The sequence below is a fragment of the Jaculus jaculus genome, chromosome 3 (assembly GCF_020740685.1).
Source record: "Jaculus jaculus isolate mJacJac1 chromosome 3, mJacJac1.mat.Y.cur, whole genome shotgun sequence".
Taxonomy (NCBI): domain Eukaryota; kingdom Metazoa; phylum Chordata; class Mammalia; order Rodentia; family Dipodidae; genus Jaculus; species Jaculus jaculus.
In genome coordinates this window covers 113017110-113030500 of record NC_059104.1, presented here as the reverse complement: position 1 = coordinate 113030500, position 13391 = coordinate 113017110, and the positions used below count along the sequence as shown (strand labels likewise).

The window sequence follows — 13391 nt, the reverse complement described above, 5'->3', positions numbered from 1 at the left end:
CATAAGAAAGCACTGAATTGAAGCTAATATATAGACATCAGCATATAAAGATGAAGAGGAAAACAAGATATGATACACATCATCACTGTTTATAAGAAACAAATCATGTTTCTTTCTTGTTTTAGAAAAAAATATTCAGAAGAAAATAATTCTTTTTTATGTATACTCATGGACCTGTTCCTTTATTTATGACTTATATTTTGTCTTGAAATACTGTATGGGGAAGTAGAACATTTTTGTTATACCATTTGTCTTGGATGTTATTCTGTTTCTTATTATATATCATCCCCTTGTTGTTTGCTGCTTCCTACAAAAGTTTATGTAAATAACTGTTCCATTTTAAATGGTATTAACTCTAAAATGCAGATACTTGAAGTAACTTAAAGTCTCAAATGCTTAAGTTTGTTTTCCGTTTATATTCCCTTATTCAGACCTTAGTACATGCTGAGTGACAGCAAGAATTTTTGGGCAAAGGCTTTTTGGGAGTTTAGGAGGCAGTGTTTGGTAACTTTTAACTTGAAACCTCTCCTTTATCCACTATACAGAAAATGAAATAAGTCAGCCTTTATATCTGTTTCACAGGCAGTGAGTCTTCAGGGTGTCTGAACCCCAGCACAGCACCAATTCCACTTAATCCCCAGAAACACTTATTCTCAGTATTTCAGCACAAAGCAACCATGACTCTCTCTCAATAAAATCCCTCAGTGGGTTCCAATCACCTTCAGCGTCACAGCCAAGACTCCTCTTCACTAGTGGACAGACACTTGCTTAGCTGCATTCTGAGCTCCAATTCATGGTAAGGACAGCTTTTCCACTCTGAATCTCCATGTCCAGGCTCCTTCTTCACTGACCCCAACTTCTCAAGCCTAATCATTTTTCATGCCTCAGACTCCATGCTACTTCCTCCAGAAAGCCTTTCTGAATCTATCAGAACCTTGTGAAGTCCCATACCTCAGCACACTTCCCCCGTGAAGGCCCCTTTTCCTCCCCCTTCCATGTGTTCATTTGTGAAGTCATGCGAAGAACTCAAACATATCCTGTGAAAGAGCAGCACAGATATGCATGGGTTTATTCTATTACGAGGGGACAGAAACCTGAAGAAACACAAAACGTGTTCAACAGCCTTGATCCCTGTGATCTGACCTCTAGGGCAGGTATGGAAACTTGGCACTATTCAGAATTCATTAGAAAGTCATGTACAATATTTGGGACTGACGGCTACTTTGTCTCTATTGTTTATTAGGCTGTAGGTTTCAACATAGCAGGAACCATATATGCCTCATTCTTATTCTGCTAGACAGCTAAGCATTCAGCACAAAGCATGGCAAATTATTAGGAAAGCAATAAATAATTATCATGTAATTAACAGTTCCAACATGGCTCAGAAAATTCAGAACACAGAAGTCAGTGGTAATTTTATCTTTGGAAGATAGTGGAGATCAAGTACATGGCCAGGTAACAACAAAGACTAATTCATTTTCATCCTAAAACTTTCTGAGAATATTTAATAATATAAGGTGTCCAGGAGTTACCAACATTTTACTCAAAAGTGTTTCCTATTTTCATAAAAAGAAGGATTTGGGGCTAGAGAGATAGCTTAGCAGCTAAGGTGCTTGCATGTAAAGCCAAAGGACCCAGGTTCAATTCCTCAGAACCCATGAAAGCCAGAGGCACAAGGTAGTGCATGTGTCTGGAGTTTGCAGTGGCTGGAGGCCTTGACATAACCATTCTCTCCCCCCACCCTCTCTCTCTCTCTCTCTCTCTCTCTCTCTCTTTCTCTCTCTCTGCCTCTTTCTCTCTCTCTCTACCTCCTTCTTTGTGTCTCAAATACATAAGTAAATAAATAAGTAAAAATGAAATTAAAAAGAAGGATTTGTGTTGATATTAATAAAATGTTTCTAAGCCGGGTGTGGTGGCGCAAGCCTCTTTTCCCAATGTGCGGGAGGCAGAGGTAGGAGGATTGCTGTGAGTTTGAGGCCACCCTGAGACTCCATAGTGAATTCTAGGTCAGCCTGGGCTACAGTGAAACCCTACCTCGATAAAACCTAAAAAAAGAAAAGTTTCTTTATACCAACTACATCATTAGAATAAAGAAAATCCAAAGGTAAATTTCAGGAGCAAGATGATTTGCATTATGACACAGCTTTCACGACAAAGACAGACATGCTTACATCCTTCCAGCCTCTCAGAATGACAGTAACAGGGCTCTGAGACCACAAATGTTCAGAGTCTTGGCTGAAAGCAAGCTGAGGCTCCTTGCTGGCCAGAAGAAAACAGATACTCTGCCAGTACTGCTCATTGTTTCACCTTATTGTTCGAGAACAATGGGCTTTACTTTTAGTCACTGACAGGGATAATCCTGTAGACAAAAGTCACTACCATTCAGTAACTTCACAATAGCCACTACTGTAACTCCCAACTGATCTTATAGCATCTCCCAGTGCACTGCATCCAGATACCTGGTTATTTTCCCCTCTAAAACAATGCTAATTAGATATTCTTACCCATGTTTATAATTAAGTCAAAGTCATATTGCATTTAAATTATGTACTACTCATGATACTTACATGATTTTGAATCTTTAATATTCTTAGAGAGGACTGGGAGATGGCTCAGTGGATACCGTGCTTGCTCATCTAGCATGAGGACCAGAGTTTAGGTCCCTGGCACTCATGTAATTGCCAGGTGGACATGATGGCCCACTTATAATCCATCACCGTGGCAGAAACTGGGGATCCCCAGGGCATTCTGGCTAGCTAGGCTATCTGAATGTGTGAGCTGGGGGTTCAAGTGATAGACCTTGCCTCCAGTAAATAAATTGGTGAACAATTGAGGAAGACATCTGATGTCAACCTCTGGTCCCCAAATGCCAATACTCACCTATATTCAAACACATGAAAACAGGGCTGGAGAGATGGCTTAGCGGTTAAGCACTTGCCTGTGAAGCCTGAGGACCCAGGTTCGAGGCTTGATTCTCCAGGACCCACGTTAACCAGATGCATAAGGGGGCACACGTGTCTGGAGTTCGGTTTGCAGTGGCTGGAGGCCCTGGCGTGCCCATTCTCTCTATCTATCTGCCTCTTTCTCTTTCTCTCTGTCACTCTCAAATAAGTAAACACAAAAAAAAAAATTAAAAAAAAGAAACACAAAAACATGAGCATACACCACATGCATGCGCAAACAGATACTCTTACGATTGAATGAAGAATCTGAATACAAAAGACCATAAGATTTAGAAACTTATTTGGATCTTAGCTTTCAGATACTTAAATGGTGATCTGTTTATACTGTCCTCTGTTTTGTTGTCATCTCTCTTAATCTCTGGTCCTTGCACAGAGGTCAATGTGCTGTTGCCAATAATGCCAATAGGAAGTAACATTATTTAAGACTCAATCCTGGCTATTTTAAAATCCAAGGCAGAACAATTACAGAAACTTCAGGCCTCTGACTAGCTAATGTTAATATAATAGACAATTCAATTACTGGTATATTATCCAAATAGAACTAAATCTAGCATTGTTGTTTGCCAGCAACACCTGTGCTTTCAGAAAACAACAAAGGTTAAGAAATTGTAGAGTGCATCTGTAATCTTAAACCCTTAGACAGGATGTTCCATCTAGTTAGATTTTAAAATAAGCAATAGCATCATTTAATTACTACTCTTGTACTTTCTGATTCACCCTCTGAGCAACACCTTTTTTGACCCCTTATTATCACAAAAGCATTAATTGTTCAGACACGAAAATTAAAAAAAAATACATAAATTGCTAAATTGGGATTATCACTGCCTCCCAAAGGCAAGAATGGGGACCAAATTAAGTAAGTTTGAGTAAAAACAATAATGCATATGATATAAAAAGTAAAATATTCAATTAAATATATCAAATTATTGTAATTTGATCTTCTTTAGTAACAGAAACCTGTTTCTTCCTAGAGAGAGAACAGATTCAGCCACCCTTTCCCATTGAGACACCTTTGGTTATTAAGTAGATGGGAGGACTCTGAATCAACAAAGTCAATACACCACCTAATGGATGGGGGAAAATCTTTGCTAGCTAGACATGTAACAGAGGTTTAATATCTAGAATATACAAAAAAAGAAAAAAAAACTAAGAAAACTCAGCAATTTAAAACAACTATCAACCTACTCAAAAAGTGGGGCAGGGAAGTGAACAGAGAGTTTTCAAAGGAAGAGATACAAATGTCCCATAAATGTCTGAAAAGATGTTCAACATCTTTGGTTATCACAGAAATGCAAATCAAAACTATTTTAAAATTCTTTCTCACTCAGGTCAGAATGGCTATCATTAAAAATCAACCAACAACAAATTCCAGCAAAAGGGTGTGGGGAAAGAGGAACTCTTATCTGCTGTAGGTAGGAATAGAAACTTGTACAGCCACCATGAAAATTAATATAGAGGTTCCTCAAATATATGAAATTCTATCTACCATTTGACTCAGCTATATCATTCCTGAACATAAACCCTAAATATTGTACTCTTTACTACAGAGATAATTGCTTAGCCATGTTTGTTATTGCTCTATTCACAATAGGTAGGAAACGGAATCAGCCCAGATGTCCATCAACTGATGAATGGATAATGAAGATGTTGTATGTACACACATTGCAATTCCACTCAGCAGTAAGAAAAATTGGAGTAATAAAATTTTCAGGAAAATAAGTGGACCTGAAAAAATAAATCACACTGCTCAGAAGGATAAACAAGTTTTCTCTGATCCATAGTTCCTAACATGGAATAGTTAGATATATTTATGAGCTACAGTAAGCATCAGAATTATTGACAAGAACCTAGAATAAAGTCTATAAAGAGGGAATGAGAGGAGAGAATACCTGACAAGCAAATGTATGGACAGAATATACGGCTTGGAAGGTTCTGGGGTGCACTGGAGTAAGGGAGGTTTAGAGGGGGCAGATACACAAAACTAATGATGGCATAAATCAGTACCATAGAAACCTTCTTCTTCATTATCTAATTAAAAGACATAACTCTTAATGAGCAAAGGGTAGGGAATAGTTTGGACAGAAGCACCCTGTAGGGGTACAGAAAGCTTTACCCTAGACCCATAGGCTCTGCTGAAAAATCCCAGTGCCAAAACTAGGTTATTCCTCTACAGTGAGCTGCCATGAGGCCCCCCAAACTGTACAAGCTGTTGTCAAAGCATTGGTTACCCCCCAGATCTAAATGCTAAAACTCTATTGCTGAAGACATTAGACTGAGATTGAAGAACATCTAGAGATTATGCTGGAACTGAGATGTAAGCCTGCTTCCTAATGGCTAGCTCTCATAGTTCTGAAAAAAGTACTATGCAAGCTGCCGGGGGAAAATGGTTACTAACCGTGCGAAGAAGCAGTGTCCTGAAAGCTATAAAACCAAACAGCCAGGCAAGGGGTACATATGGTGCAATAATGGCATATGGCTGTGGGGGTAATCAAGTGCTCTCTGCTTAGACATGAGGCCCACTCAGTAGGAGCGATTTCACACTTGGTAGTGACAACCAAGTCACAAGCATGCAGCTTGGAAGGTCATGACTCTAGAGGGAAGCTCCCACTGTTCCTTGGCTAAAAGGAAAGGGTATTCCTATCTAAAATGCTTTCATAACTATTTTGTGACTTCCTACTACTTGTAATCTGAGGACCAAATTTACCTAAGGTCATCACTTAACGATTGTAAACTTTTTCTGTGTTTCTCATCAACATGTCCCCCTCATCACTGCCCTCCTTGACCTACTAAGAGATATTTGGGAAATTTTGTAAAGCAAGTTGAAAATCGGAGCAATGTTTTGATGTAACAAGTTCTACTTCCACCCATCAGCTCAATTATTTCCATTAGCATTTTCAAAGAACTTTTCAAAGGGCCTTGAATCAGGCTGTGCAGAATCCAACATCCACCTCTCACCATTTTTCCAAGACACCTGCCTCTATGTGGTGTTCCCTTCTCAACCCAACACAAGGCAGCATACTAAAAGAACGGGAAGGATATATCATGGCATCATGCTCTCAACAAAATCTGATGGCCCTGCCTGAGAGCAGCTTTTCCCTGTTATCACCAATGGCCCTTTAAAGAGCTGTTTAAAAAGTTTTTCCCTATGAAATTTTAGTGTACACATGCTGAACTGTGTGTTTCTAGATGCTAGCCCTGTGAAGAAACAAAAACCACTGTACTACTGACTATTTTTTCAAGCCCTACAACTCAATCTTGCTCCCTTGAAAGCATGATTGGCACTCTTTAAGAATGCAAGGGGGAGCTTTTATCTGAAAATGTCTCAAACTAAAAACCCATTAGGAATGGTATTTTTCTATACAAAATGATTTTATTTGTATGTTTTTCTCCTTTCTCAATATTATTTCTCAGATAAGATTGATGCTGAGGATAAAAATATTGAACAATTTAAGTAATCAAAGTGCATGTATGTGTAGTGCTATAGGGGTGACTGCAAGCCAGTTTCTGTTAAAATATGAGAAGAAATCCAATCACTGCTACAGCTGTAATAAAACATTCCTCATACAGTCTAGACAGCTATACAGAGTCCCAACAATAAAAAATAAAATAATAAAATAAAATAAAATGAAGGTGCTCCATTCCAAAAGATAAAAAGAAAAAGTAGAAAGAAAAAATGGAGATAACTTTCCGAGGTGTATGACCTGGTTATTGTCAGAATCTCAGGTTTATGGGCAATGGTTGCATGCTTTTCATTTTTTGTCCTTGACTACTTGTAACTGATCCTTGAGAGCTAAGGATTATAAATTATTATGATGTCATGCAAACCACAAGTGACATTTTACTTTCTGCAGTTAAGGGGGTAAATAAAGTACCAACATTAACAAAGCCCAAAAATTGGTGTGGAGAAGAAAGGTACTTACTGGAAATATTATATAGTAAAGCCAATCATAAAAGTTTGGTATTTTCTTTAAAGTTTATTAATTTTTTTTATTAATATGAGGAGTTACCAAAAATGGCACTGATACAATAGTTGACCTAAAAACAGTTATATGGGACAGAGACTGAATTCCTCAACCACACACCATACCACTTCAGATAACTTGAACACACTGCAAACTAGTCTGCTTGTCATCAGAAAACATATCAGATTTTTCCTGTCAAAGTCCAGTGTAGTCTAAACGAAGGACAGAGCAAAAAAGGCACTGATAAAAGAATAAGATGGTAATTATGAATTTACCAAGACAGTCAAATGTTGCCAGCTTAAAGAAGGAAGCCATGAAGAATAGCTTGGTAATTTCCTTGGGGGGAGGGGGGATGTAGTGGTATTTTATGCAAGCAAAAGAGAATGACACTGATGTCGAGAGAAAAAAAAAAAACCTTGTGGGTCCTTTCACATATATAGAAACAGCTGCAAAATTCTGTGATCTTCAGCTGAAGTTGACGATTGAAGAATAAATCAACTTCAGATGTTGATGGACCCCTCCCCCCATAAAGTAAATGCACTCCATTGGGTGTTTCTGGGACCCGGTGACCCAGTTGTCCTCCACAGTAAAGGCAAACAAATGTGTGTGCTTGGTACCTTGCTAAGGACATCTCTTTAAGAAGCTTTGTTCTTTGCAAAAGAGTTGGAAGGCCTTTAGGGGAAGAACACTAGCAAGGGAAGCCAGGTTCCAACACCACGCAGACGAAACCCCACGATACTGATCTCATAGACCCTGGAGTTTCTGAGACACACTGAACTTCAATGGGAAAGTCAAGTAAGGGATATAAAGGGCAACACCTGTTTCCACTAAAAACAATATAAATACATCCATATATATATATATATATATATATATATATATATATATATATATATATATATAATTTTCTCCGTTGCACATAACAGCTGCAGGACTGACACACACCATTTCTCCTCTCTCCGCATCAACAATAAATAAATAAAAATAAGTCACCCACTGAAGGCCACTGGTCGCCTCTACCTAACGCAAATGCCTATCTTTGCTATGTTCACGTCCAAAAGTTAAGAGTTAGCCTGACCAAAGGGGGGCGCAGCCAGCAACTTTCTCAAAGTCCAGAATGAGGTATTCTGACTCAAAAGCTACTGGACAGGCAACGTGCCATTTTGGGGGCGCAGCGAGATGAGCCACCTGACCCTCCTGCACACGCGCCCCACACGCTGGAGACCCATTCTGGGTTATCTTACCACTGGAGACAGGCGAGAGATCACCTACTGAAACAAGGCATTGTGCCGGAATTTATATGAAAGATTCAAACACAGAGGGGATGGGGAGGATGGAGAACACAGACAACAAATGGGATCTTTTCAACTGAAAACACAAAATGAGTCTCTCACCATCTCGCCTGAGGTTGGCGTTGCGCAAAGCTTTGATGGATGCGCTCTGCGGAGTTGCAGAAGTGTCCCGGTAGCTGCAAAAGTTTGCGCACAAGATAACGTAGACGAAGACGAGCCGGTGCATTTGGGATCAATCACCCAGGGACAGCGTCGCTCCAAGAAAAGAATCCCCCCCGCGGCGCTGGCCGTGGACCGCCGCCCGCTCTTCCCCGCCTGCGCTCGCGAGGCGCTGCGCTGGCCCGGGCCGCGGTGCTAAACTTCCTGCATGCTGAACTTTCCCAGCGCGTCTGGGAGCCGCACTTCCTTGTGGCGCGGAGCGGATCAATGCGGACGGGACAAACAACAGGTTGACGTGGCTTCGCCCCCTCCGGCGGCTGGCTGCTGCAGCACAGGCTGCGGGGGACGGGCGGCGCCGCGTCTGGCCGGTCCTGGCCCAGCCGGCTGCCCAGCTGGGATCCCAGCACCCTCGCTCTCAGCCCGGCTAGAGTCCCTCTGCCACTGAGCATGCCCAGTTTGACGGTGAACCTGGCTGTGTCCGAGGCCCTGGGTTTTATGCCAGTTGTTGGACTAGAAAAGGAGCAGGGCACAAGGTCGCAGGAGGAAGTGGGGGAAGAGAGGGTCCCACTTCTTCTCCAGAGGTGACTGGTGCATCCACCCACAAGCTACAACTCTGACCTTAGTGATGGTGAGATTGGGGGAGAAGGCTGGAGTTGAGAATGTGGATTGTACTAGAACCAAAATCAGACTACTGAGTCAAGACTTCACTATTTGAGCAGTAACAAAAACAAAACAAAGCAAAACAAAAAAATGTCCTTGATATTCATGACCTCATAGTTGCTGATGCAAGGCCTTTGTAATAGGAGGGGGAAAATAATGACATCAAAATAGAAGAGAGACTAATTGGAAAGAAGAAGCGATTAAATGGATGGGGAGATTTGGGAGAGGGGGAAAGAAGGGTGTGGGAGAGGATTATGGTAATGGTTTTATTAATGGAAGTTGTCAATAAAAAATGAAAAATAAGAGAATTCTACTATGCCTTGCCTCTTCCTGCCTGTACAGTTAGGCGGGGTGAAAGGAAACGCTGTGTGACAATATGGTACTCGGTCACCCTCTCAATCTGTCAGGAAGAGAAGATGGCCAGGCTCGGAGTGAAGCTCCGTTGTAGTGTGCTTGCCTAGAATGTGTGAGGTGAAGTGGAGGAGGGGAGCGGGGGCGGGGGTGGTACAGGGAGGAGGAGGCACTTCAGGCTCTTGGGATTCTCCCTTCTCTCAGAGGCTGGAAACTGGCGGAGGGATAATTAGATGAAATCATATTATATGTATCTTGCTTGTAGCTGGATCCACTGCTCCAAAAGGCCATTGGAAGCTGAATCTCCCAAAGCTTCCCTTGCAGCTTCTGTAAACTGGTAGGGAAGCAAGTGAGATCTGTCCCTAGGAAATCAGAAGTGTCTGCGGAGGGCAGTTCAGGAAAATATTGACTTCCCACATTCTTATACCACCCAACACTGAGGACCCTACAGTGTTCTCCAGCATACTCAGAATTTACTGTGGTTCAGTTCATTTGACAGCGTGGTCTAAAACAGGATTTTGCAAGATGCAGGTTTGTGGGTCGTAGCATTATTTTTTTTTTAATTTTTATTTATTTATTTATTTGAGAGCGACACAGAGAGAAAGACAGATAGAGGGAGAGAGAGAATGGGCGCGCCAGGGCTTCCAGCCTCTGCAAACGAACTCCAGACGCGTGCGCCCCCTTGTGCATCTGGCTAACGTGGGACCTGGGGAACTGAGCCTCGAACCGGGGTCCTTAGGCTTCACAGGCAAGTGCTTAACCGCTAAGCCAACTCTCCAGCCCCGTAGCATTATTTTTAAGTGAATAAATGCTACAGTAGCTCAGGAATTTCATCACTAGGGTTCATTAATATTGTTTCATGAATATTGTTTTAGGTGCCCACGCAGCAAAATAAAAAACGTATCTTTATGATCAAAAATTCATGAAATTACCTCAAAAAGAATACCTTCATTTTGTTTCAAAACGAAATGAACCTCTGAGAGAGGCATTCTGGGAAAGAATAGAATACTGGTTTGCATTTCATCACTTATTCATTTAACATGTATTTATTAAGTAGTAGGTTTTTTTTTTTACATTTTTTCCATTCTTTAAAAATCTTGAGAATTCAATGGTGAACAAAAAAGACAAAGTTCTTAATTCTTCAGAAATTGCCACATAATTAAAACAGAATGATCATTAAAAGTAAATATATACCTGTGTTAATATGAAAGGAGTGGCCATGAAGGATGGGATAGGAGTAGGGGCTTATTTGATTATCATACACTATTTTCTTTCTTTTAGAAATATTTATTTATTTATTTATCCATTTGAAAGAATAAGAGAGAGGAAGAACGAGGGAGAGAATGGGTGTACTAGGACCTCTAACCACTGCTAATGAACTCCAGATACATGAGCCACCTTGTGCATATGGCTTATTTGGGTAATGGGGAATTGAATGTAGGTCCTTAGGCAAGCCCCTTAACCACTAAGCCATCCCCCCTCCCTCACGCATTATTTTCACAAAGTGGTTGGAAATGCTCATTAAGTTTCCTACTTAGGTCCAACCTTGAGGATATAGGGAAAATGAGAAATTGTGCAAGTGGTTTATATTATTAGGATATATGTCAAAATTCCAAAATTATTTGTCTCAATTCCTTATACAAATTATTAAGCTCAAAGTTGTTTTATCCAAGATACTAATACTCTTTACTCCCAGATCATTTTGAATGGGTGATATGAATTAACCTAGCTGAGACTAGTAAAAGTCTTCTCATATAATCAACATGCCCTTCACTTTAACATCACTAAAGAACCAACTGCAACAATCAAGCAGGAAAGCAGAACAAGTTACTCTAACCTATTATTCTGAATCTTGTTTTTAATATTATTTAATTACTAAATTCTACAAAATGGATTAATTACAGCCACAAAGGTATTAGAGCACACAGAATAGATTTTAATAAGTTTATTGAGAATCAGAAAGATCTGGCACAAGAGTAAAAGATAAGATTCTTTCACTGCATTTTTATATGTACATCAAACTAATTTAACAAAATACTGAAGTAGCCACTACATATTAAATGCTCATCAGTAAGTTAGAAGAAAACAGCCAACCCAATGAAGTCAGATGCATAGACATTATTATTGAGACAAATTTAAATCAAGTAGTCTATAGTTAGTCACTGACTAGCAATATTCATATAACTTAAAGCCACATGTAACTGTTAAGGAAAATAAATGAAATAATAACTTTTAATATGTCCTTGTAAAATGGTGTTCATCTCTCAAAATTTTTCTGGTAGTAAGATTTGATAAAAGGACAAGGCAGGGTGTGACACTAATTTTATCATGAGATCTTTTTCTTGCATTAATAGGACCCAAGAATAACATTTTCCATTACAATTTCAAATATTCTTGGCTTCTTCCAACAATCATAAAAACCCCACTAGAGAAGAAATGAAATGTAAACTGGCCTTTTAAAAACATTCCCAAATCTGCTTCTATCAATCTTTAAATTATAACTCATGCAGACCATTCTCTTAACAATAGTTGTCATTTAATGATGACTAATTCATTCAAAGTTGATGATCCCCTGTTTATCATCTTCTACTCACTAGATCTCAGGTAACATGACATTCTGGTTTCTACTCCTTCACAATACTTCTGGGCATCTTCAATGGGACTTCATCCTGTTCTATAAAATTGGAAGCAATATTCAATCACCTTCAAAACTTCGTTCCAAATTCTGAGTATGTTGTTTTATTTCTAATATCAAGACTTCACAAGTAAATGTTTCCATGTGATTACATGTATAATTTTATCAAACTAAAATATGGTTTAAATCATTTTTGTTAAAAAATTGGTTATCCACAAGCAAAATTAAAAGTTTTCAACAATTTATAATAAATAGACTTTGACAGTTGATCTCCATTGTCAATCTGATTGAATCTAGAATCGCTTTGGAAAAATGTCTCTGGGTATGTCTTTGAGAGAGATTTTAGATTAGGTTAACTGAGATGGGAAGACCTACTTTGTATGTGGATACTCCATCTGTAGTAGTTTGAATGTATGCCCCCAGCCATAGACTTGGGTGTTTTATTAAAGCTTGTAACTTGGGTCTTCAGCCCCTGGCTGGAGGATTTGTCATTGAGGTGGATCCTGGGGTCCAACCCAAAGGTATGTTTGAGGTGGATCTGAAGTCTAGCCCAAAGATGTGTAGAGAGGTTTGACCTCAGGAGGTCCTGTTTGCTGCTGGTTCATGCTTGCTGCTTTTTGGTATTTTCTGGCTTATAGTGGTTTCTCTCTCTTCTTGGAAAGGCAACCAGTTTCTTCTGACATTGATGGAACTTCCCCTGGATTCTCTAAGCTTGAAATATATCCCATAAAAATGTGTTTGATTGGATATGTGCCCCAGCATTGAAGTCCTGCCTATTACATCATCCTATCACCTAGGGTCTCAAACTGAAGAAAAAGGAGAAACCTAGATAAGCATTTGGCCTTCAGCATTTTCAGTTTTCTGACCAAAAACTGAATGTGACAAGCAGTTTCATATTCTTGCTATCATGTCTTCACCATCTCTAGAACTGTAAACTAATAATAATAATAATAAATCCTTCCTTCTTTAAGTTACATTTCCCAGAGTATTTTGTCACAGTAATAGGAAAACTACCTAGTTTACAGATTACATTTTCAGTTACTGGGCTGGAGAGATGGCTTAGTGGTTAAGTTGCTTGCCTGTGAAATATAAGGACCCATGTTTGAATCTCCAGATCCGACTTAAGCCAGGCACACAAAGGTGAGGGAAACACAAGGTCTCACATGCCCAATAGTTGGCACAAGCATCTGGAGTTCAATGCCCTGGAACACCAATTCTCTCTCTCTCTCTCTCTCTCTTTCCTTGCTCTCTAAAAACTTTAAAAACAATTTCAAGAACTAATGTGTACTAAAATATGAGTTGAAATATTCCTTTCTCCATGTAATGTAATAGTTATTTTTACTTTAAAAATTCTGTCCTTTATGCACAT

The 13391-nt window shown here is 39.6% G+C and overlaps 1 protein-coding gene across 2 annotated transcripts in view; it reads right to left on the bottom strand.

Moving 5' to 3' along the window:
- Pdgfd (platelet derived growth factor D) overlaps positions 1-8725 on the bottom strand; it is a 233129-nt gene extending 224404 nt beyond the window's left edge. For both annotated transcript variants that reach the window (XM_004661892.3, XM_004661893.2), the window contains exon 1: positions 8320-8725. In XM_004661892.3, coding sequence (XP_004661949.1) covers positions 8320-8443 — 124 coding nt within the window. In that variant the 5' untranslated portion in view covers positions 8444-8725. The remainder of the gene's footprint in view (positions 1-8319) is intronic.
- Between the last annotated feature and the right edge of the window lie 4666 nt (positions 8726-13391).